Source organism: Meriones unguiculatus, chromosome 8, assembly GCF_030254825.1.
Source record: "Meriones unguiculatus strain TT.TT164.6M chromosome 8, Bangor_MerUng_6.1, whole genome shotgun sequence".
Taxonomy (NCBI): Eukaryota; Metazoa; Chordata; class Mammalia; order Rodentia; family Muridae; genus Meriones; species Meriones unguiculatus.
In genome coordinates this window covers 23401039-23425374 of record NC_083356.1, presented here as the reverse complement: position 1 = coordinate 23425374, position 24336 = coordinate 23401039, and the positions used below count along the sequence as shown (strand labels likewise).

General features: G+C 51.3%; 1 protein-coding gene across 3 annotated transcripts in view; it reads right to left on the bottom strand.

Moving 5' to 3' along the window:
- Positions 1 to 14925: 14925 nt before the first annotated feature.
- The window catches only part of Cacng2 (calcium voltage-gated channel auxiliary subunit gamma 2), a 117931-nt gene continuing 108520 nt past the window's right edge, over positions 14926 to 24336 (bottom strand). For all 3 annotated transcript variants that reach the window (XM_021636695.2, XM_060389107.1, XM_060389108.1), the window contains 2 exons: positions 17863 to 18003; positions 14926 to 16771 (listed from right to left, as the gene is read on the bottom strand). In XM_021636695.2, coding sequence (XP_021492370.1) covers positions 16236 to 16771; positions 17863 to 18003 — 677 coding nt within the window. In that variant the 3' untranslated portion in view covers positions 14926 to 16235. The remainder of the gene's footprint in view (positions 16772 to 17862; positions 18004 to 24336) is intronic.

Genomic DNA, 24336 nt, shown 5'->3' with positions numbered 1-24336 from the left:
CTCTTTGTGCCGGGGGATGGGGAGAAGCAAGGCACTATACACAGGAGTGAAAAAGCCTTGCCTCTCTCTCTGGTCTGCAGGTTTAGACAGGATCTCACTGTGTAACCCACACCAGCTTTGAACGTGGACTGATCCTCCTGCCTCAGCCTCCCAGGTGTCAGGCCGACAGGCATGATCCGTTTCTGTGTCAGATTCCCACTAAGACTCCCTTCAGTGGGCCTTTATGTAAGAGCTCAAGGCTGGTTGAGATGATGCCGGTTTGTAACTCCAGCACTTGGGAGGGTGTGTGTGTGGAGGCAGGAGGATCAGAAGCTCATGATAGTCACACACTGAGTTAAAAGCCAGCCCGGGCTACATGAGGCCTGTCTAAAAAAGAAAACAAAGCAGCAAAAGCCAAGAGCTAAGTGTCATGGCACTCAAGGTCACACAACGTGCAGTGCCAGAGAGAGTGCAAGTCTGTTTAGGTGGAGAATGAACAGTGCTTTCTGCAGGGTCTGGCTGGACCCTAGTGTGGGGTTGGGCTGCTCTTTGGGTGCTGTTTTGCCCCTAAACTAGGTAGAAAAGTGTCCTCATTATTGCTTCAAACTCCTATGGCACATTGTCTATATCCTGAAAACCATCTCCAGGGGCGAAGAGGTCTCTCCTCATGCTGTGGTGTCAGACTGACTCCTCTTTGTATTTGTTTCTAGCGGAACCTGAGCAGCCTCGCCCCTACTGGGTACCTCAGCACTGCCCATCTGAAAGTCTTGTATTCTGCACTATGGCCACAGGGTGGCGCTGCTGCTCAATTCAGGAAAACAGCCAGCTTCAGGGCTGCAATTCAGCGCATGAGATACCCTTTAAAAGTGAGTCATTGGCTGTTTATGACTGCGGTGTTAACACATATAAATAATCTTAATGTGAGCAACAGCATTATCCCTGCTACAGGGCTTCTTGCTTTACCAGTTCGCCTGGTTAGTTGGTTCCAACTGCCGTGCAATCCAAGTCCAATTAGCTGAGGCTCTTTTCAGTGACTGCTCTTTGAGGAGGAAACTGAGGCACCGAGAGGTGACAGCACAACTCAAAGGGGAGGGCACTCGGTGCTCAGCCAATAAATCAGGCTGGCAGAGTTCTTCCACACTTCTCCAGAGTGTGCCTCAGGACTCAAGGGCGAAACTCTCCCCACCCTTAGCCCAGTTCATGGTCAAAGGTTTTAGAGACCCTCTGTGGCAGGGGCGGGGAGATATGGGCCTCCTACAGGGTGCTCAGCCTCCCTGAGCTGCAGTGTGGCATGTAAGCCCAGCCTCTGCCAGCCTGGAGGGCTCTTTGGGTGTCCTGGTTGGGAGTAGCAGTCTCTGGGCTGCAGCTGGTGGAAAGACTCCAAAGAGGAGGTCATTCTATTCTCCAAGTGGCATTTACAGGGCATTGGTGACTCACCAGAATTTGGTCCCCAGAGCCTGCCAATGGCAGAGTGGCCATGAATGAATGAGTGATTCATTCATTCATGCAACCAGCATTCTGTCAGGTCCTGCCCCATGGTAGAAGTAGGAATATAGCGGTATAAACACAGCTTCATACTCCATAGCTTCCTGGACGAAGGACAAGTTAGAGGACGTTACAGCTTGGGACAAACTGCTCACAGATTGGTCTCAGTGCCCTTCCCCACATACTGGGACCCTTCCTTGTGCAGTTCTGTTGGGAGAATAGCAGGTAACAGGAGACCAGTGAGTGGTGAGTCCTGGAGAGGCCTTGGGGAAGAGCCTGTGGAGTTTCCATCTTGGCTTTTTGAAGAGCGTTATTTCAAAATTCTAGTTGGGGCAAGATGGGGCTTAGCAGTGAAATGGGGCAGAGGGCAGGGGTGGGGAATGCCTGCTTAGGGATCCATGTTCATGTGTTTGATGGGCTGGCATTGCTGGCTGGTAGGATAGAGGTGAGGGAAGGAGGCACCGAATGGAGATGAGACAGAGGTGAGGCTCTGTGGAGTTCCCAGGACAGTTGCATGGACACCTACAGCAGCTCTAGTCCACTGGGCTACATTCTGGAGCTCTGCACTTAGGGGCCAGGAGGACTGCCTTAGAGCAGGTTGGGAAATCTGAGCAGGTCGTCTCTCTCTCTCTAGGCTTCTGTGTAGGTCAGGGCCATGCAGGAGCCCACGGACCCCTCCTGTATTATGCAGGGAGGTGGGGTTTGGGGCTGGAAACAGGAGGACAGGGCAGGGGGACTTGGAAAATAGAATTACAAGGGGCTGCAGTCAGGAACTGATTCTCCACAGACCTCCAGGGCTCCCCAGGTATGCATGCACGCGCACACGCACGCACACACACACACACACACACACACACACACACACAAAGGCACACACAATACCACATGTGATATGTGGTGCCAGAACCACAGTGTAACAGATAATTTATTTCATTCAATTCTCACCTCCCTCCCTCTCTCCCTCTCTCTCTCTCTTTTTAAATTATTTATTTTGAGTGCTCTATCTGCATGTACACCTGCACACCAGAAGAGGGCATCAGATCCCAGTATAGATGGTTGTGAGACACCATGGGGTTGCTGGGAATTGAACTCAGGACCTCTGGAAGAGCAGCCAGTGCTCTTAATCGCTGAGCCATGTCTCCAGCCCCTTACCTCTCTTTTTTGATTAAAAAAAAAAAATGTTTTCCCAGTATCCCTGACACACAGAAGTGTGACCCTTGTCCAGTGATTCTCTGGTTTCCAATAAGTTCCTGGTTTTATCCATGAGTGATACAGCTTGGAGACCCATCTGGTGACAGAGGAGGAGGATACCAGCTGCAGAGGAAGGACCCTGATCTAGGCAGTCCCTGGATTCTGGCGACCTTCACCCAGTTCCTTTGCTTCCCTTGGGGATGGAACCACAGAAGCCCTGTTACCTCCTTTCTGGAAAGATCTGAGGCTGAGAAGATGATCTGGTGGCTGGCAGAACACTGCCTAATGTGCAAGAAGCCATCTCCAGCAGCTGAGCGTGATGATGTACTCCTGTAATCCCAGCCCTAGGGGGGCCGAAGGCAGAAGAAACGTTGGGTTCCAGCCACCTGTGACCCTGGGGGAATCTGAGCGTATTAGTCAACCTGCCCGAGCCTCAGCTCTTCATCTTTGGGAGGAGGGGGGGAAGAGAGGCACTCCGAAGGAGTGTCCATGGGCATTCTAGCAGACAGCAGCTCAGAGAGGAAGGCTTCCCTTCTCTGGCTCAGTTATCTGCCTCATCATGAAGAAGTGAGGCCCGGGTAACTGGATGTTGAGGAAGAGAGGACGACGGAGAAGAGATTGGGAGATGGAAGGTCAAGGTCAAACCAAAGAGATGGAATTATGTCAGAATGGTGATTTAAACCAGCAGCTCTGGCTGCAGCTGCTGGTGTGTGTGTGTGTGTGTGTGTGTGTGTGTGTGTGTGTGTGTGTGTGTGTGGTGTGAATTTCTCCTAGGGCTGCAGAGATGTGGACCCGAGGCCAAGGAGACACAGGTATCATGTAGACAGCCTTGTGAGGTCTCTGCCGGGAGGCTGGCTTCTTCTTCCAGCAAACTTTGAGAGAGGAAGTCCTTGCTGGGTCGTGTGATGGCGGCACAGGCAAATGGGACAGCAGCTCTGGTCCAAAGGAACGCCAGTACCAGGCAGTAAGTTGACCCCCAAGGTCCCTCCCTTGTGCAGCCCCTGGCTCCTGGTATTGATCCACTGGGGCTGGAGCTGGCTGGAGCGGTGGGAGGCAGAAGCCGCAGTGCTATTAGCGAGAAGAGACGCTGTAATCTGTCAGTGTCTCCCTGAGCACAGCTGGCTGGGGAGCAGCCCTACTGTTAACTCCCCTCCTCCCTCAGCTTCCCACCGAGCGAGCACACAAACTTGGATGCACCCTCCCGCCTTTCTCCAGAGGGAACTCTTGCTTCTCCCAGCCTTGAGCCCTGGTTCCCAAGTGCCCCGGTCAGCCTTGCCTCTGCACCCGCAGCCACCAAATTCCACACCAGGTGTGGCCACCAAATCTGTTCCCAGACATCTGTGAGTCCATCTGTTGCTCTCATGGTCCATCATGCTCTCTTTGTCCATTCATAAATACATGCATCCATGCGTCTGCCCACCCATCCTGCAACTCAGCATCGTTCGATTAGACTCAGCACCGTACAGTTCAACCAATTCATTTTGCTTTCTTTGAGTTTCCTAAGATTAGTGGCTTCGCCATGTCTTGAGCAGGGGCCAGTGGGCAGAGACCTTACCATCCTTCACAGCCACCTCTGACTGTTACCCCACTAACGCATTTGCGAGTCCCTTTGGCAGAAGCCCTGTGGACCAGTGTTGGCCATCACGAACCCCATAGGAGACATCTGAGGCAGGAGAGAAGCCGGCCAGTAAGACAGGACTTGAGCTCCAGGCAGGGAAGGGGCTGTGAGCTGAGGTCAAGCAGAGAGGAGTGGACATGACTTAAGAGCAAAGGGGCGAGGAGACCCCTGCTGGAGAAGTGTGGTTTTCCTGTGACTCTTGAAGGCTGGTGCTGTGAGGATGTAGGCTCCAGAGGCCCTGGCCTGCCTGGCTTATTATTAGAGGGCCACCATTTTTGTTGTTGTTTCCCTATGACCAGGACATATGGCCTAACCTCTCTGAACTCCATTTTAAAAATGGGGGCAATATTAAGAGCTATCGCTCCTAGAGCAAACATTTAAAGTGCTTAAATCTGGGCTGGGCACAGGTGGAAGTGCAGCAGTTTTGTGCTCTAGCATCCCTCCTTCTCTTCTCCCTTCCCTTCCTCCTTCTCCCCCTTCTTCTTTCCTCTCCTCCACCCCACCCCCCGACCCCAGTCTCTTTCATAGGGTCTCATACAGCTCAGGCTGGCCTCTCACCCTCTTACATATCTGAAGAGAAAGCTGAACTTCTGGGTGTTGGTATCACAGACACGTGCCACCGTGCCCGGTTCATGTAGAGCTGGAGATCAATTCCAGGGCCTCGTGCATGCTGGACAAGTTCTCCATACTGACTGAGCCGTGTTCCCAGTGCCAAGCACCAGACTGGGAACTTCCTTACGCTTTTGACTTTCTTCTACTTGCTTGTCTCCATTAGGAGCATTCTGGCTCCCAATGCTGCATGAGGATTGTTGAACCATAGGAAAGGAGGGCCCAGAGAGGCTCAGCTGTGCTGGCATCACACAGCTCTCTCTCTCTCTCTGTCTCTGTCTCTCTCTCCCTCCTTCTCTCTGTCTTTGTCTCTGTTTCTGTGTTGGATCCAAGACTGGCATTTCTCCTCCACTTCCCACTCTCTCCTACAGTCTCAAAAGCCAAGGAATTGCTGTTTCTTAAGGACTGGGTTCTCTGATTTGCAGAGACTCCCAGGCACCCATCCAGAGGGCTACCTGGGGCCCTCACTGGGCTTTCTTTATTTTGGTCTTCATTACTGTGGAGAGTTAGTCTCCTGATGATGAGTTAAAATTTTTAAATAAATGGTTCAGTGTAAAAAAATAAAAAGGTTGTTTTTTTCCCTCTTTCCCAGAAAACTCAAACAACCTCTGAAATGCAACTTTGACAGTGAACGCTGCAGGAGTCATGATGTTTTCCTTTCAGCCTTGCTCGTTAGTAAGCCTGTGCCCTTTGTCATGTTGCCTCTCCTCTCTCTGGTACGGCTTGTGTCTTCTACCTTAGGCTTCATGCGTCTTTTGCTGTGAGCCACCCTAGCCACAGAGGAGTGAAGTAAGCAGAGGCTGAACCGAAGAGGGAACATTACAGATCACAAGGAAATGCCTTAAAGAAACTCCGAGCTTCGGGGACAGGATATGAGTGTGTCTGCCCCTCCCTTTCTTGTGGTCTGGCTTTGCCTCTGGCTCAGTGAGATTGCGTGGAGTCGCCATGGCAGTTTTCTCTGTGGTGTTGTGGACAATGGCTCTATTAAATCTAATTATATATATATATATATATATTTTTTTTTTTTTTTTGCTTCCTGTGCATGGATCTGTGTGTGTGGCATATGTGTATGATCTGTGGGTATATGTTTGTGTGTGTGTGTGTCTGTTCATGTGTCTGTGGGTTTGTGCATACGAGTGTGTTGCTTGCAGAAGCCCTGGAACTGGAGTTAGAGGTGCTTGCGGGCCACCTGATGGGGGTTTTGGGGATGTGAGGCTGGCCCTCTCTCAGAGCAGCACTCTTACAGAGTAAGAGCTGGGCTACTTCCCTTGTCCCTACACCCATCCTATTACGTGTGTGCCGAGGATTCGAACTCATGCCCCAGTGCTTGCACAGCCCCCACTCTTCCTGCCCATGCCCTTCCTTCTGCCTCCATGCCAACCACACCCTACTTTGGCCTGGATTGTCCTCCTCACCCTTGGACTCCCGCTGGATGGCCAGCTGCTCAGAGCACTCTATAGGTTTCCCACCCCTGCTGACTGCTCTGCCTTCAGAGCGGTGGTGCTGACTCTTTTGAAGGCAGCATTCACTCTTTCTGCTAATCACATGCAAACCACCACTCCCACCCAAAAAGCTCCTCCCTCCCCCCCGCCCCCCACCACCATGGAACCAGGCCAGGCAGCATCAAACTCTTGATCCTCTCGTTCAGCTTCCCCAGTGCTGAAACTGCAGATGTGGAGCAGCCTGGTCTGACCTTTGACAAAGGGCTCCATCCTGGTACTTGACCTCTTTTAGCCTCAGCTTCATCTCTGCAAAGGGCAGATTAGTGCCTGCTTCCCAGAACTGTGACAATAGATGATGTGACAATGCCTGGCATGTTGTAGCTTCCCGATAAATCCCAATTTACTGTGGCAAAATAGGTAACAGGGCTGGGCGTGAGATTGCATGACTGCCATCTCATCATGTGGGAGACCGAAGCAGGTTCAAAGCCTGCCCGAGCCACATAGGAAGATCCTGTTGTGTTAAAGGCAGAACAGAACAAAGCAAACATGGGCTGAGGATGTAGCTCTTGCCTAGCATGCACAAGGCCCTGGGTTTGCTCTGCAACATCAACATAAAATCAAGAGACAAGCGGTAGAGCCTTTCAGAGGCTCCCCATGGAAGGCTCCTGTCCTGTTTCCTGTCTTCTCTGACGTAGCCCATAGGCAGCTCAGTCTCCATGTGGGTTCCCTAGTAAGGGGAGCAGGGGCTGTGTCTAACATGGACTCAGTGGCCGGTTCTTTGATCACCTCCCCCTGGCCAGGTGGCCTAATTAGGCCACAGAGAAAGAGGATCCAGGCAGTTCTGAGGAGACCTGATAGGCTAGGGTGGGATAGTAGGGGAGGAGGACCTCCCCTACCAGTGGACTAGGGGAGGGACATAGGGAAGGAAGTGGGAAGGAGGAGATGAGCGAGGGAGCTACAGCCGGGATACAAAGTGAATAAATTGTAATAAATAATAATTAATAATAATAAAGAAAAATAAAAAAAAAGAAACGAGTGGTAGAACAACTAGGGGAAGCTTTGAAGGCTGTGCTGAGGGGGCGCTGTGGAACTGCTGAGGGCTTCTGAGTGAGAGAGGAACTCTGGTTTAGTTCAAGTCCTACCCTGTTCACTCCCTCCCGGTCACTTCCGTCCGCCTGATCCTGCTATCTGACCCTCACAGCTCGGGGATTCACAGGAGAGCCGGATGCGTGCGGAGCATGCTAGCTGACCTCGGTTGTCAACCTGACTGGATCTGGGATCACCTGAGAGATCTGTGAGGTTTTCTTCACAAGGTTATTTGGAGGAGGGAGACCCACGGTAAATGCCGCAGCCCAGGTACAGGAGGGAAGCAGCTGTGGTTTTTCTCTCCTTGACTTTGCATTTTGCTGCGAGTTTGCATTTCTCCGATTATGTCGCGGCTGCCTCCACCGCTGCTCTATTTGCTGAGACCAGAAACAGCTTCTTCAAGTGTTTGACTGGGGCTGGATGAGAGGTGGCTTTTCTTTTGTCTTCAGGCAGAGACTTACTGTAAAGCTCAGGCTGGACTGGAACTCTATGGAGACCAGGCTGGCTTTGAACCCACAGAGATCCACCTGTCTCTGCCTCTGCCTCTGTCTCTGCCTCCACAGAGATCCACCTGTCTCTGCCTCTGGAGTTCTGCGATTAGAGGCATGTGGCATAACACCCCGCCCAAAGTAGACTGAAGACCAGCAGCTCTCCAGGAATCCTGTAAGCTTTCCTCAACAGCTTGGGACTACTGAGGTTTGTGAACTGGGCTTTTACTGGCTTCTTAGTCTATTCAGTGTGGTTTTTTTTTTTTTTTTTTTTTTTTTTTTTTTGTATAAGAATCCATCGTTTAGGGCTGGAGAGATGGCTCAGCATTTAAGAGCTTTGTCTGCTCTTCCAGAGGTCCTGAGTTCAATTCCCAGCAACCATATGGTGGCTCACAGCCAACTATAACAGGGTCTGATGCCTGATGCTCTGGCATGCAGGTGTACATGCAGATAGAACACTCATGTAAAATAAATAAATATTAAAAAAAAAAAGAATCCATCATTTAAAGAAATAAGAAAAAAAAGCATTCTTCCAATACTTTGAAGTTCTACTTGGAATTTCAGTCTCCTGCTTCTGCAAAAGGAACCACTGTTCTCTGAATATTTTCTTTTTCTTTTTTAATTTTAGACAGGGTTTCTCTCTGTAGCCCAGGCTGTCCTTGAACTTACTCTGTAGACCAGGCTGTCCCTGAACTCAGAGATCTGCCTGCCTCTACCTCCCAAGTGCCAGGATTAAAGGTGTGTGCCAGCACTGCCAGGCCGAAGACAGCCTCAGACTGTGCCATGTAAGCCAGACTAATAAATCTTCTTTCAATGCATGTTATCATATCTGCTCTGTCTCTCTGGCTAATGCAGGAGAGGGAGGTTGAAAAAGAGGAGGAGTAACATACACACAAAGAGAGAGAGAGAGAAAGAGAGAGAGAGAGAGAGAGAGAGAGAGAGAACTAATGAACAGAGTTTGGTTTCCTGGTCTGGGCTGCACACTGGTCCAGCCATCTTCGGTCACACTGTGCATTTCTGTCCTGACAGATGCGAGGAGCGCAACACACACAGCCACAAACCCCTTATGCATGGTGCATGTGGACCCTGGCCTCTGTGACGTAATGAGGGCTCCATGCCTGTGCACACACATCAGTGCTTAGGTGACCTGGGCCACGGAGATAGGAGTGCAGGGGATCATGAGTGGGGACCAGGCACGCCCACTGTCCCATGACAGTCTCTCTCCTTTCCTTGCCACAACAAGTCTCTTCTCCTAAGGGAGCAAGACCAAATCTTACAGACTGAAAAAACATTCTTCTTTCTGTGTGTGTATCAAATTCCAGTGTGTGCTTGTGCAAGTGTGTGTGTGTGTGTGTGTGTGTGTGTGTGTGCACATGTAAAAGGTGTATATGCACAAGTGTATCAATTGTATGCATGGATGCTCTCACATGCACATGTGCTTTAGGGCATGTGCTAAGGTATGCACAACTGAGCCCATATGCACAGATGCCCCTTATGAATTTGGGCAGTGACATTCAGATACACGTATTAACAAGTGGCTCTTCTTTAAAAAATAAAATAAAATAAAAGGCCACCTTGTGGCCCTTGTTCATGGTACGAACATTTCCACAGGGCATACGTTAAGCCACCAAGGGGGTGTAGCACTTTCCGGGCCGGGAGGTGGGCACAGATGTACACGGCTGGACTGCAGGAGCTGTGGAAGTCTGCTGGCTAGCTGGGATTTGCCTCTGCGACTGCCAGTAGCAGGCAGGGCCAAGTCCTGTCTGTGCTGGCAGAGAGGAGTCTCCACGCTGGCCAGGAGAAGCAGAACCGCTGTGCCCGTGGGGCAGAAGGGAGGTGGCTGGGCACCAGCCAGCTTTTTACGTGTCACCTGGAAGCTGGTCCAAACTGATGCTCCTTGTTAAGCTGGTCTTGACACTCTTCGAGACAGCAGTCTGCCTCAGCGTGCAGCTGCTGTGGGAGATGGTGGCTGGAAGGATGAAGAGAAGGAAGCAGTGTGGTGTGGGGATGCTGGAGGAGGGAGCTGTACCTGACACCTCCAGCCCATGAGATTGGGGGAGCAAGAAGCTGGGTCCCTAGGCTGCTTATAGCCACTTTGCTGTATATGTGACTTTTTCTCTCTGGCTTCCAACTGGGGCCTTTAATCAGCAAGGGACAAGACTTCCCAGAAATCTTTATAGCCCTTCACTGGACCCACTGGAGCCAGAATCCTGAGGCTGCGTTTGCAGTATTGGGGTCTCCATTGAAAAGCCATAGGCAGGCTGGGAATGTAGTTTGTATCAGTGAAGCTCCTGCCTAGCATGTATGAAGCCCCTGGCCCAGCCCTTGAAGCCTATAATCATGGTGGCAGTACAATGGGAGGAAGACAGGAAGATCAGATATTTTAGGCGATCCTCGGTTACATAGGGTATTCAAGGCCAGCCTGAGCTACAGGAGAATCTGTCTTATAAACAAACAAACAAAACCATAGCAAGGTTCAGCTTTCACTGGGTAGTCAGGAGGCCGCTGGGGCCTCGGCTGGTCCTTAGGGATCCTGCTCCAGCCCTGTCCAGAGCAGGAGAGGACAGACATCTTGCCAGGGAGATATGCTTGCCCTGAGCCCCCTTCACTGTTCTAGGCTCCTCTTTGGAAGCTGGCAGTCTGGATTTCTGCCTGAAGGGTCCATCTCTGCTCCCAAAGGTGAGCTGTTCTAGAAATGTCTGTTCTGGGGAGCCTGAGAGTGTGTCTCTCAAAGGGAGGTATCCTGCTCCTGTTTAGTGGAGATGAGGACTGGGAGGGAGGGGCAGGCTGGGGGGTGGAGGAGGGGGAGGGGCCATTCAGGACTACCCCTGCTGTCACTGTGAGGCAGATTCTCCCAACAAACCTTGAGTTTCCCTCGCCATGAAGATGTGTGGTCCCGTCAGGAGAGAACACATTGCTGGGGGTCAGTTTGATTCACAGCTGTTAGCATTTGGCTTAAGATCCCGGAATCTCCTTTATAAAAGCCAGTGGAATGACATTGAGCTTGTCTTGTGCCCCGTGCTCAATCAGGGTGAACCCCAAAGAGCCCGGGATTTGTGTGTGTGTGTGTGTGTGTGTGTGTGTGTGTGTGTGTGTGTGTGTACTTGACAATGTATTGACTGGGGGCTGAATTGAGCTAGTCATTCTGAATGGTGGGCCTTCCCATGGAACCTACTGGGCCTCAGGGCATGGGGCCTTGCTCTTCTTGGGTTGGTGTGGGTCTTGTTTCATCCTTTATCTCCCCACTCCTGGGGGTTAGATATTGGCTCAACTCCCCCCTCTAAACATTAGACTGTAGCTTGCCTCAAAAAGACCTCCTGGCAGTCCCCAGGCACAGCCAGCCAGCCCTCTTCATGTCAGCATTGGGACCCTAGTAGCTGAAACCGTATCGTCCTCAGAGCTGGGTGTCGGCAGTCTATGGCTGCTCTAGAGTGACCCCCATCCTCTTCCATTGGCGTTGTCTGGCCTTTCTAAATGATAGTATTAAAATAACCACTAGGGCTTGAGAGGTCCCTCAATGGGTAAAACATTGGCCACAGAAGCACAAAGACCTGAGTTTGAATGCCCAGATCCATGTAAAAGCTGGGCTTATGGTATGTGTGCATCCTTCCAATAGTACTCATGAAACAGGCAAGTGAATGTCACCCACTTTAACAAGGAGCACTCTGTGTCAGTGGTGATGGTGGCTGTCAGAAAGGTAGCTGGAGCTCCGGCTGGTAAGCTGATGGCTCCGTTATAAATCAACTTGGCCCTGTTTTCCTTTTTGTCACTGCATCCGCCCGACCTCTATCTAGGTTGAGGGCAACGGATTCAGAAAGGTGACAGGCGGGAGGGTCAAACTGCTTACCAGGTTGGGAGGCGGCTTAGTTGATAGAGTGCTTGCCTAGCATGCATGGGGTCCTGAGTCTGATCTCCAGCACTGGGCAAAAGGGATATGGTTAGAGAACGACACGCCCCCATCCCCAAACTCCAATTATGTACTAGATGAGTGTTTTATGCTTTACTCCCCCATCCCCCCAGGACAGGGTTTCTCTGTGTAGCCTTGGTTGTCCTGGCACTCACTCTGTAGATCAGGCTGGCCTCAAACTCAAAGATCCGCCTGCCTCTGCCTCCTGAGTGCTGAGGTTAAGGGTGTGGCCACCATCACCTGGTTCAGTTTATACTTTCTAAGTCTAGATTTGACATGAAACTCCTGCTTTCTTCTAATCCTTTTGGCATCACCAAATCAAACAGACTTGGTTCATGTTTAGAGATGTTAAAAGGCATCCTCCTTCCAGGAGCTGAACAGCCAGGGCTTCATCAGCCATCAGACAGGGGCCTGTCTCCAAGGTCAAGATCAAACCCGTTGGTTAATGTTCCCACTCGTTTCTTCCACTTTGTCAAGTTGAGAGAGAGAGAGGCTCCTATAAGACACCCCCCCCCCCAGTTTGTGCCAGCTCCTGGTTCTCTCTGTAGAAAGCCTTCAGAACATACCCCAATGTCATGTCCATTGCAGGCTGCACACACAGAGTGGGGTGGGCTGTGAGTGGCGGCTGGTTTGCTCAAAGGGGAGAGCTCAAGGATGGTATAAGCTCTGCTTTTAAAGATGGGAGGGGGATCATGTTGGAAAGGACCAGTGTTGTTGGAGTGGGAAGGAACGGATGGACAGTGACAGCAGGGACTCGTCAGGGAGCTGCAGGCACTGGCCTCTGCCACCTCTTGCGATAAGGGGTCAAACTCCTTATCGCTAAGGAATGCTGAGAGTGGACTCACGACTTCGGAAGTTGGGGCACCTTACTGCAGGTCATCCGTGTCTATCACCCCTCAACTCTGAGAATTCATAGCAACTCTGGGAGCTGCTTTAATGTCTATCACCCCTCAACTCTGAGAATTCATAGCAACTCTGGGAGCTGCTTTAATGGTATGGCCAGGAGTTGGGAAGCAGCTAAAGAAATTCATGGAAGTGAGGACCAAGCTATATATATATATATAAAAAAATCTTTATTTCATGTACCAGGATTTTGTTTTTTCGTTGTTTTGTTTTTAGGTTTCTTTTTAAAATTTTTTTTTCTGTTAACAGTCTGAAAAAAAAAAAAAAGGACCCACCAAGAAAATAAAATGGAAGTTGGTTCTTGAATTGATCAGAGCTGGGCATGAGCTGTCAGTCACCACAGGAAGCATCGCCCCTCCCCTCCAGGCCCCCCTAGCCCTTTCTTGGTCAGCCACAAGTTTTCCCCCACAAGTCTTCTTTGAGTGGCCTGACCCCAGGTCTCACTGCTTGGAAAGAAGTCCCGACTGCTGCTCAAAATACTTGGCCAGAGCTCAGGGAGCTGGGGCCACGGTTCCTCCACCGAGAGGTGCTTGCTAGTATGACCCTTTCCTGTGTCCCAAGGCCTTGGTCTGGTGTGGTTTGGAATCTGCTGGGGCTTGGGTAGGGCTGAGTGAGGCGGGACAAGTTGCCATTTCTGCCCAGCCTGGAAGACGCTCTGCTCTCGCTGCCCACCTATCTGTGTTACCTGGCCCACATATCTGAGCCGTGGGGTCTGAGACCTCCCCGGAACTTCTGGGCTGACAGAAAGCTACAAAGCAGGTGGTCTGCCTTGTAGCTGGCCTGGGAGAGAGAACGTTCCTCTTCCAGACACAAGACAGGAAGCAACAGGAGCCTTCCTCAGCAAGCCCTCCAAATCCCAGAATTCCCTCAGAGAACCCTCAGATCAGGCGGATGTCAGCACAGCAAAGACAGGCAGGAGGCTGGTTGATGCTGGAGGAGCAGGGTTCTCACTTGTGGGGTTGGATGAGGCTGCTAGGAAATCGTTAGCCTGGTTATCATTGTCTTATCTGGCCCTTGCCACTGTGGGGGAGGAAAAGGGGAAACCTGAGCTCTCCCTCATTTCATTTGGGGGTGCAGGCCTAAATGGGCGGATACTTGCCTGAGGGAGTGTTCTGCAAACATTCTTTCCACACAGGGAGACTTTTCACCTCAGAAGACCCGCTTTTTCACTGACCTCAAAGACAGCAGGAGAGCCGTCTCTGCTATGTGAGTCCCCTCCCCCACTTACTCTGACTGGGGTTATAACATTCAAAAAGGGAAGGCAGCCGAGGCTCTCTGGCAACTGCATCTTCCTCTGCCCGCACGGCAGGACTGGTTGCTCACATATGTGAATTTTTGCTTTGACACTAGATATGGGGGTTGGGGGCTGGGGAACACAGTGAGGAGGCACATGGTATGTTTGTGTGTGTTTGTGTGTGTGTGTGTGTGTATGAGAGAGAGAAAGAGAGAGATTTAGGAATGCTCTCAATGTCATCAGAACTGTTTTGATTGCTCCTGGCCATTTTTCCACTGGGCTGGACTGGTGGCAGATCTTAAAAGTCACAGACAAGGAAACGTAAGACTGGGCCCGTGGAGCTCAAACCAGTCTGTCTGTGAGCTGACACAGTGGGAAGTGAGGTCCAGAGATGGGAGCCCTTCCATCTATAAGAATGCGGTGTGTCCACACGTATGCAATGTACAGTGGGGGAGGGGGTGCACACAGGAGCACAAAGGTCAGCGATGGAGTTTTTGGGGCTGGTTTCTATGGCTTTGGTGGGCACAGGCCAGCTGCCTCTGAGCCACACTCCTGACTGTGTGGTGGATGGGAAGGGTTTTCATTGAGTGTGAGCATGAGTGGTTTGCTGCGGCTCTGAGCCTAGGCGACAGTGGCTGTGGGTGTGGCTATGAGTGAAAGAAGGGGTGAATCTCCACTCTCCATCAGAAGCATCCCCCTTGCAGGCAAGACCTCTGCAGTCCCCAGGAAGACGGTGGGCCCTTTCTCCTTTCTCTCTGGCTCTGTGCCCAGCTCACAGCTCTCCCAATGGGTTTGTTTGTTTGTTTGTTTGTCTTAATGGATTTCTATATTTGCTTTTTTGTTTTGTCTTTACAAGTTCCCTGCTAAATTTTAAGTTCCCCCACCCCACCCCGATTTTTTGTTTTCACAGTTTAAAGCTGGAAAAGAATTAAAAGAAAAAAATACTACTTGATTTTCTTGCAAGTAAATTCACTTATTATATATTTACATTTATTTATAGTCTGTGGTTTTTTATTAAAAAAAATCACCACTTGTTTTTCCTTTTTCTTTTGTAAAAAGAAACCTTTTTGCAATGTCATTGTTGGACTCACTGGGCCCCCCCAGAGGGGTATCAGTGAGTCCACGGACCCCCAAAGGGTCAATGAGCCCCCTTCCCGGGGGGGGCAGGGGCCTGTGAGTGTGGGGGTCCACCGTCGCCCCAGGGTCACCTAGTGGCCCTGAGGTGAGGGGTGAGGAGGGACGGCTGCTCTCTATCCCCTGGGGGGTGGGTGTCTCCTGCCTCCAAGGACAGAAGCTCGGGGTTACTGACCCCCAAAGGCTCCCCCTGAGGATTCCAGGGAGCTGGTTTCTCTGTGAGCCACCAGCGGTCATCCCGCCTCCTTCCCTTTCCTCAAGGCCTAGGAAGTCATCACAGTGGGTTAAGGACCATTAAGGACTGGGAACCTGGGGCTGGGCGGCCCCAAGCGCACCACCTCCAGGCACCTAACGGACAGGGGCGGACCAAGGGCTTGGGTCACCTGGAGGCCTGCAACTGCCCCATTGGTGCTGGGTAGAGTTGGCTGCAGAGCCATTGGACTTCCCCAGAACCCCAGGGCCCAGCCAGGGATCCAGGGTCTTGGCAGTGACCATTGCTCCCCTGGCCCTGGGGGCCCTGAGTCTCTACTCCTTACTCTCCCCGGGAGGCAGGGCCCACTGGGGTTAAAGGGAAAAGAATGCGTTTTTTTTATTTTTATTTTTTAATTTTTTTATTTTTAAACTTTCCCTGCAGTTAAAACAAAACAAAAACAAAAACAAAGGCAACATAAAACCCTAATAAATACTCTCTTGCTTTCCTCTTTTTTTGTGTGTTTTTTTCTTTTTTTTTGTTTTTTTGTTTTTTGTTTTGCTTTACATTATCTTGGTTCCCTTTTATTTTTTCATTTAAATTGGTTTTTATTAAATGTTAAAATAATGGTACATGGGAAATCATGCATTTTCTTTTAGATTTATTTTCTATTTTAATTTTATCCCTCTTGCTTTGTTTAAAGTTTGTTTTCCCTCGGTTATATTTTCCCCCGCATAACCTGTGGTTTTGATTTTGTTCCTCTTGTATTTTGTTCTTTTTTTTTTTTTAATTTACTTGCTATATATTTTTCTCTTTTTTTGTTGTTTTTTGTTTTTTTGTTTGTTTGCTTGTTTGTTTGTTTTTGTTTTTGTTTTTTTTTTTTTGCGTGTGAAAGGTCTCCCCGTGGCTGCTGCGGTTCCCTCCCCCGCCCGCGGGCCAAGCCTCCCGGGTCCCCCGGTCCCACGGTCTTCATACGGGCGTGGTCCGGCGGTTGGCTGTGTTGGCGTGGAGAGAGTCCTTGCTGTCCTTCTGGATACAGTTGTGGACCTGGAGAAAGCTGTTATCCCTGTCCGAGTTGTAGGTGGCGGTGGGCGTGGTGGCAGCCTTCAGGGGGTCCCTACTGAGGGTGTACATGGAGATCTCCGTGGACGGCAGGGTGTTGAAGCCCTTCACGCCCACGGGCGAGGCGTCCCTGGAGTGAGAGGGCTCAGTGGAGCGCGAGCTGGAGCGGCTGCGGCGCTGGTAACGGTAGCGGTAGCTGGGAATGCGGGTGATGGCGGAGGCCTGGAGGTAGTCGGTGGCGCGGGCCGTGGCCCGCAGCTGTTTGTGGCGGTCGATAAACATGTGCACGGCCAGCACCCCGACCATCTCGGCGATGATGAAGGACAGGGCCCCGAAGTAGAAGGACCAGCCGTAGGAGTAGCTGTTTTTTTTGGAGTCACTCTTGGAGGGGTCTCCAGCATTGGCTGATATATACACAATGATCCCGATGATGTTACTCAGACCTGGAAGGGAAGAGATGGGGGGAGAAGGGGTGTCAGAGAGATGCTAGGGGGAGGAGAGGCGTGGGGTGGGGCTTGATCTTGTGTTTCCTTGAATAGATGAACCTGGGGAGGGGGCGGTCAGGAAGCCTCCTATTACTATCGCAAGTCTTAAGCCTTGTTTATTTACTTATTTGGGTACGACTGAGTGGCCCGGTGTGGCCGGCAGAGGATACCTCTGGGAGTTTGGTTCTCTCAACAGTGCGGTCCCAGGGATGGAACGCAGGTCCTTAGGCTTGGTGGAAAGCTCCCTTACCCACAGAGCCACCTTGCTGGCCCCGCCTTAACATTTTATCCTGCGGGCCACGAGGGGAGGGGTCTGTGGCCACAAACTTGGGCAGACAGAGGTATCCTAGGAAGCAAGGGGTAGAGATAGCCATAGATACTGTTAACTGCGTGCTCCCTAACTGCCTTCCCTAGCCAGTGATCTACAAACAGGCTGCAGACAGGGAAATGGAGCTCAGAGAATAAGCATCTTGCTCAATCCCCGAACGGGACTGAACCCTTTGGCGGCAGTGACCATAGTCTAAATTTCCCAATCAGCAAGGCCTCATAGTCCTTCGGGGACCCCAGAGAGGACTCGATGAAGGAACACAGGTGGATGTTCTTGAAAGAGAATGTACCTGGGACATGCTCAGTGCCCTTAGGTGGCAGCCAGGCTTATTAAATGGCTTGTGATAGAGTTGCTGTCACTCCCTGGGCATCTGCAGCCCCGTGACAGGTCACGTAACTGCGCAGGTATCTATCTGCCTGTGGGGCCTGCCTGCTCTGCTAGCTGGGGCGGTGATGGGGGAGCAGTCTTCCTTGGCTTCCAGGGTGCAGCTGGGTGTCATGTGGGATAGACTGGGTCCCTTGGTACGCCTCTCTCTCTCTCTCTGCCTCTTCCTTAGTTTGCTTGTTCTGGGTGGGCAGAGGGCAAGTGGGGTGGGCCTGGCGGCCTGAAAATTACCGGGGTCTATGGAGTGGAGCTCCAGCTCAGCCTTCCCCTGGGGCACGACCCGTAGCCAGAACGGGAGATGCCCACCCGTTCTTCCCACCGCACGCCCCTGCCTTACCTGCAGACACAAAGAAGATGCCAGCGCTCAGGATGATGTTGTGGCGTGTCTTGTAAAACTCGCTTGCTGCAATGCAGAGACCACCCATGAAGAGCAGGATCACACTCAGGATTGGGAAGATGCTCGAGGCCCTCACGGCCCCTGCGGAACACAGAGCACAGAGGCCCAGTGAGGGGCAGGAGGATGGGGAGATAGAAGGACATGGGGAGGCTTGGCAGGGGGCCAACACACAGGGGGCCAGGGCTTCACTAATACAGCCCTGGTATCCAGTTGGCTTAGCAGTGTGAGGATGGGGAGGAAGGAGGGTCCCTGCCCAGCTCATGGTATCCTAAAGACTCTCCATGACCTTCAGGGCAAGACTCCAGCACCCTGTCAGTTCCACACGGCCTTCTCCCCCTCCAGTCTCCTGCCTTTAGGCCTCCATGTTTTCTTGCCCTGGCACACAAGCTTCCTGTATCATTTCAAGCTCTTGGCTTTTTGCCATACTTAGCTTTCTTACTGGAATGCCTTTTCCCGTTCGCTTTCCCTCCACAAACTTCTGCTCATCTGTCAAAACCCAGCTCAAAGCCCCCTCCTCTGTGACACCTTCCCTGATTTCTTTATATAGAATCTATTAGCTCCCTCCTGGGTGCTTGGGGACACTTAAGCATATTGGGAGGCAGGTGGAGTCACGGGAACTGGAATCTGGCCGTGGCATTCATTAGCTATTTAAATTTGGGACTGTCATCTTGTGTGTCCACACTTCAGTAAGACAGGGATGGTCTCCAAGGAGCAGTGTGAAGGTTAAATGAGTCAGTCCAGATAATGGATTTATAAAATACGTTCACGGGGCAGTAAGTGACAGTTGTACTCAGTGCTTGTTTATATGTATATCTTCACTGTAAGTCGTAGAGCCCAAAGGGCTAGGTCTTCTTTTTATAACTTCTTTCTTTATCCACTCTTTTCAAAGACACAGGAGACCCCTGGTGCATACTCACGGAGTGACCAAAATGGCCCAGAAAGGGCAGCAGACAGGCTCATTGCAAAGACAACGTGAAAACGAGACACTCAGGGCCTTGGGATGAGGGAGCAAGGAAGGCCTGGCTGGCAGGATGCAGAGAAAGAGCAGCTTAAGGGAAAGAGCTGAGAGTGGGGAGGGTGGCAGCTGGGCGGCATGAGTGGGTGGACACATAGGGGTGTGTTTGTCTGTGGGGATCAGTGTCTAATGAATGCCAGTCTACAGAGGCTCCGAGGGTCCCTGCAAAGTCATATGGCTTTTCCTGTCCAAAGTCAACTACAAAGCAAGTCACATCATGACCTGGTGGGCTCCAGTGAGGGGCGGGGCTGTGTCCAGGCAAGGGCGGAGCTGAAGGCCAGGAGGAGAATGTCTGTTTAGGTACTGTGGCTGCTTCCTCTGTGGCTCCCTTCCCCCCTCAGTGCTGTAGCTTGAACCCAAGGCCCCCCACCTCCTAAGGAAGTACCCTAGCACTGACCTATACTCTCAGCTCTCTTTTTATATTTCAATGCAGGGTCTAGGTTGTCTAGGTTGTTTTTGAACTCACTCTAGCCCACTCTGCCTCAGCTTTCTGTGTGCTGCGATGAGAGGTCTGTGCCATCAGGCCCTGGCCTCCCTCAGCAGCTTCTAAGAAAGTAGGGGCCTGTAGACCACGGGGGCTTTGAACCAAACCCAGTGATTGGTTGTGGTAAAGTTTAGGGGTGAAGATGTTGGGTATGTCCCTGACCAAGTCTCTTTGGGTTGATAAAGGCTGAGGATCTGTGAGAAGAAAGCTCCTCCCCCTTCTTTCAAGACAGGGTCTTACTATGTAGCCCAGGCTGGCCTTGAACCAGGGATCCTTTCACCTCAGTGTGTCAAGTGCAGGGATTATAGGCATGCATTGCCATGCTAACTAGGGGTCAGATCCTCCTCCTTTTATTCTTTCCTTCCTTCCTTCCTTCCTTCCTTCCTTCCTTCCTTCCTTCCTTCCTTCCTTTCTTTTTTCTTTCTTTCTCTCTCCCTTTTCTTTTTGTTGAGACAGAGTCTTTCTATGTAGTCCAGGCTATCCTGGAAATCAGTCTGTAGACCAGGCTGTCCTCAAATTCGCAGACTCTGCCTGCTCCTGCAGTGCCAATGATATTAAAGGCATGAGCCACCACACTGGCTTGGGGACAAACTTGGGCTTTCGAACAGAACTTTAGGGCGTTCCCTAAAACAGCACCCCTCACTATGGTGGAATCTCGCTGCTCACTACTGTTCTTGGGTAAGTAGACCATTTTAGGGTGGGAGAGAGGGCCTGAAGGCATGCAGAGCTCTGTGTGTAGGCAGGCTACAGATGGAAGTTGGGCCAAAGGCTTTCTCTGAGGTCTAAGGACCCTGAGGACAGGGCTGCTTCCCTCCCCAGGCCTGAGGGAGATGTACTCTCTTGCAAGGTATTTCTTAGAAAAAGCACATTTTACCTAACGGGACTCCGACCCAAACAGCCATGGGCACACCCATGGAGACCCAGATCCAGGCACACACACGCACACAGTTCATAGCTTTCTTAATTCCCATCAGTACATGCATGTGGGCATGGTGAATGCTTACTGATGACCTGGAGAAGAGCGGCCCCTCTGGGCTGGGTCCTAAGCAGACCCCTAACTCCCACTACACCTTTGCTGTGATTTAGAGCAGAAAAAATGAGTTCAGAGAGGTGCGACAACTCATTTAGGGCCTGCCTGCTAGTGAGCAGGTTTGTGATCCAGAACAGGACCAGGGCTCTCCCAAAGAACTTGGGAAGGTACTGGAAGGTGGACTGATTTCCCCCTCCTGGAAACCGGCCTCTGGTTTCCTCTGCATTGTGGACTTGCTGCCCCTTCCATATGAATATGGAGGGAGGGCTCTGTCTCCCTTCTCCAAGGCCCTTCCTGCCCTCAGCATGCCTGAATTCTGTCCCTGATGCAAAGGGCCTCAAGACAGCCTGGGCCAGGTACCCATCTCTGCTTCTTCTGCTGTGAGCATTTTGTGCCTTCAGGATCAGCCTCTAAAAAGCTCGTGCTGCCCCTGGAAGCTGAGGCCTTGGTGAGTGGATTCCACCTGCTGGCTGGAGCTGGGCTCTTCTGGTTGTCTGAGATAGGGGTGTCTTTGCTCCTGCTTGGTGAGAGTGCCACACCTGTGCCCAGTTCTGGGATGTGTGAAAACGAGCTTTGCCCCATCTTTCCGGAGCTGTGTCCTGGTGAGGGAGATATGTGTCAATGGATGGAAACAACCAGGATGAAGTGTCCCAACAGGAAGGTACCCAGGAGGCACCGTGGTTTGCGGTTTGTGTGTGTGTTTTGTGTGTGTGTGTAAGAGAGAGATGCTCATGTCCTGAGAACTGAGTGTGTAGCAGACATTGCTTTAGGCCCTGGCTGCCTCCTCAGCCAACGGAGAATACTGTACTCTTGTTATACAGAGGCTGAAACTGAGGCCTAGAGAAAGTTCATCCATCTGTCCAAGTGTTGTGATCCCAGGCATGTCCATCTAACCGTGGCATTCCCCTGCCTAAGCTATGTACATTCTCTGAGTTGGATCGGGGTGGGCTGCCCTGACAGAGTGATATGGGGTTGGGCGTGGGTAGGGAGCAGCTCTCAAGCAGAGCGGAGGCAGCTGCTAGGAGTGTTTGCGGGACAGAAGCAGCACTAAGTGGTGACTGACAGGGACAGGCTCACAGGAGGGACTTGAGGACCCATGAGAGAGGAAGCCAGGAAGGACAAGGCCAGGGTCAGACCAGGTGGAGCCTCCTGGGTCACCAGGAGCCTTGTGGGTCAAGGCAAAGAGTGTGCCTTTGTCTTCAGAGCAAGAGGGCTGTTGGGAACCTAGGACAGGGAGGGCTGTGAAGGGTCTGACTGGCATCACAAGGAGCCAAGTCAAGAGTGACTGCAGGGCCTAGAGGAAGGAAGGCTGCTGACCATAGCAACGGGGCTTGCTCCACTCCACACTGTGGGCACACTCCAGGATATGGGCAGAGGGAACTGGTCTACTCTTGGGAGGTGACTGAAAGTGGCCAGGTGGGGGAGAGAGGATAACTTTTTTTTCTGTGGTTTCAGACCACAGAAGCTTGGCTGGAAAAACTGCATTTGGAAACAAGAAAAGAACAAACTTTGGAGGGACAGGCCAGGCCAGAGGGTGAGGAGAGGAGGAAGAGAAGTTGGAGGACAGGAGGAGGGGACAGGGAGGGAATGAGGAAGGGGGCAGAAAAAGAGGAGGGGATGTGGAGGGACTGAGGAGGGGAGGGGGAAGAGGAGGAGAGGGCAAGGGAATGAGTAGGGGAAGAAGAGGGAAAGAGGAAGGGATGGAGAGGGGAGGAGGAGGGGAGGAGGAGGAGGGGAGAAACTCCAGATTTAGACATCCCTAGTTTGAGGTCTTCCAGGGCTATATCCATGTGTGGAGCCGGGCTTGAAGGAGCCACGACGTGTGTATTAGGCTGTTTATGTGGGTTCCACAGACACAGATGAGGACTTCCTGTCCTTAGCCCTAATGCCTGAGGCTTGGTATCCCCAGTGTGTGGCGGCTGCCCAGAGAAGATAAAAATCCTATCTCACAAGCCACAGTGACTAGAAGAAATAATAATAATAATAAGGGTTCTGGTAAGGGAAGTGTTTGCGTATTCGGGTACTGTATTGCTCTCTTTCTTTGCCTCTTCCTTTGTTGCTCAACCTGGCTAGAACTAGTTATGTAGCCAAGGCTGGCCTCAAGCTCTCTGATCTACCTGCCTCACACCTCCTGAGAGCTGGGATTACACTGCCACAACTCCAACTCACATTTTCTGTGTTGGTGGCAGAAGTGACTAATGGTCCTGAGCCCTGGGGAGGACTGCGCTTAGGAAGTGGCCTCTTGTCTCTGCCAGGGGTGGAGGAGGGGCAAATTGGAGTGGGTGGGTGAGGACAGAGACACTGAGCGGACCTTCTCTGCTTGGCTCAAGCATCCTCTTTGCCACGTTCTCTTGACATATGGGGTTTGTGATCTCGGGTCACAGGGATCCAGCTCCTATAGGCCACCACACTGTGAAATTGCTCTTGCGGGTGGGCACAGCCGGTGGACAGCAGCAGTCCGAGGCCATGCTGTTTTTTTTTTTTTTTTTTTTTTTCTCCATCTGTCAGTGTGGGTGGGTGGCACTCAGTGAACAAAGGTATAGAAAGTTCTTCTTGATGCCAGCTCTTCTCTTTGTCTTCCCCTCCTCTGGCCTCTGCTGGCACTACACTAGGAGAAGCTGGAAGCCCCCACCGTTGTGACCAGCCTGTGTTCCTGGGATCCTTCCTCTAGGTCAGACTGCCATCTTAACCATTCCCCTGGCTTGTACGCCAGTAGTCGTAATAGTTAGCACACTGAAGGCAACTCCCCAGTTTCTGCACAGTGTTGAAATCTATGGATGTTAGCTCCCTGGGACTTGATCCATCTTAATGAGATCATGTGGCAGAGATGCTGGGTTGGGAAGAACCTGCCTGTACCCTCTTCTTCTTCCAATTGGCTGGTGTGGCCAATGACCATGAAAGCGGGTGGATGATAGAAGCTGTGTGTGTGTGTGTGTGTGTGTGTGTGTGTGTGTGTGTGTGTGCCGGAAAGAGATAGGGAAAGAGGTGCAAAGAGATTTGACAGGGAGAGAGGAAGAGAGAGAAAAAGAGAGAGAGTGAGCGCAGGTGTAAGTACAGGCTGCCTCATTGTCTGTGTGGTCTGTGCCTGGCTTTCCCCATCTGTATGACAGGGAAACAGCCAGAGCCGCCTCAGGGTGTCTGTGAAGATGAATCAGGCCGCTACTGTCTGTTTGGGGACATAGCTGAGTGCTCAGCACCCATTTATTCTCTGGAATGCTTCATGGAAGAGACGTTGGAAACATCGGGGGGGGGTATTTGGGGAACACCGGATGTGTTGATTTTGTGCCAGGCACTCCTCCATGCACTGATGTGTGTGCAGCCTGTGACCATCACTCAGGTTCAGGGGACAGCTGTCGGGGCAACTCTGCTTACCATCATGCCTGGCCCTCTTCCTCAGTTTTCCCAGATCTTTGTGCTGAAATCAGGAAGGAGTAGAGCCAGCTTCTCAACTGCTGTGGGGAGAAGCCTGGGCAACAAGTGCAGGGCATGTCCCCAAGGGGTCAGGGGATACTGTTGGCATGACAGCAGAGCAGATGTGGCTATGATTCCTCATCTGTCTGTCTATACATCCATCCATCCACCCACCCACCCACCTACCCACCCACACACCCATCCATCCATCCATCCATCCATCCATCCATCCATCCATCCATCCATCCATCTCTATCATCTGTCTGTCCATCCATCCATCTATCATCTGTCTATCTGTCTATCTATCTATCTATCTATCTATCTATCTATCTATCTATCTATCTATCTATCTATTTACCTACCATCATCTATCATCTATCATATCTATCTATCTATCTATCTATCTATCTATCTATCATCTGTCTCTATCATCTATCTATCTATCTATCTATCTATCTATCATCTGTCTCTATC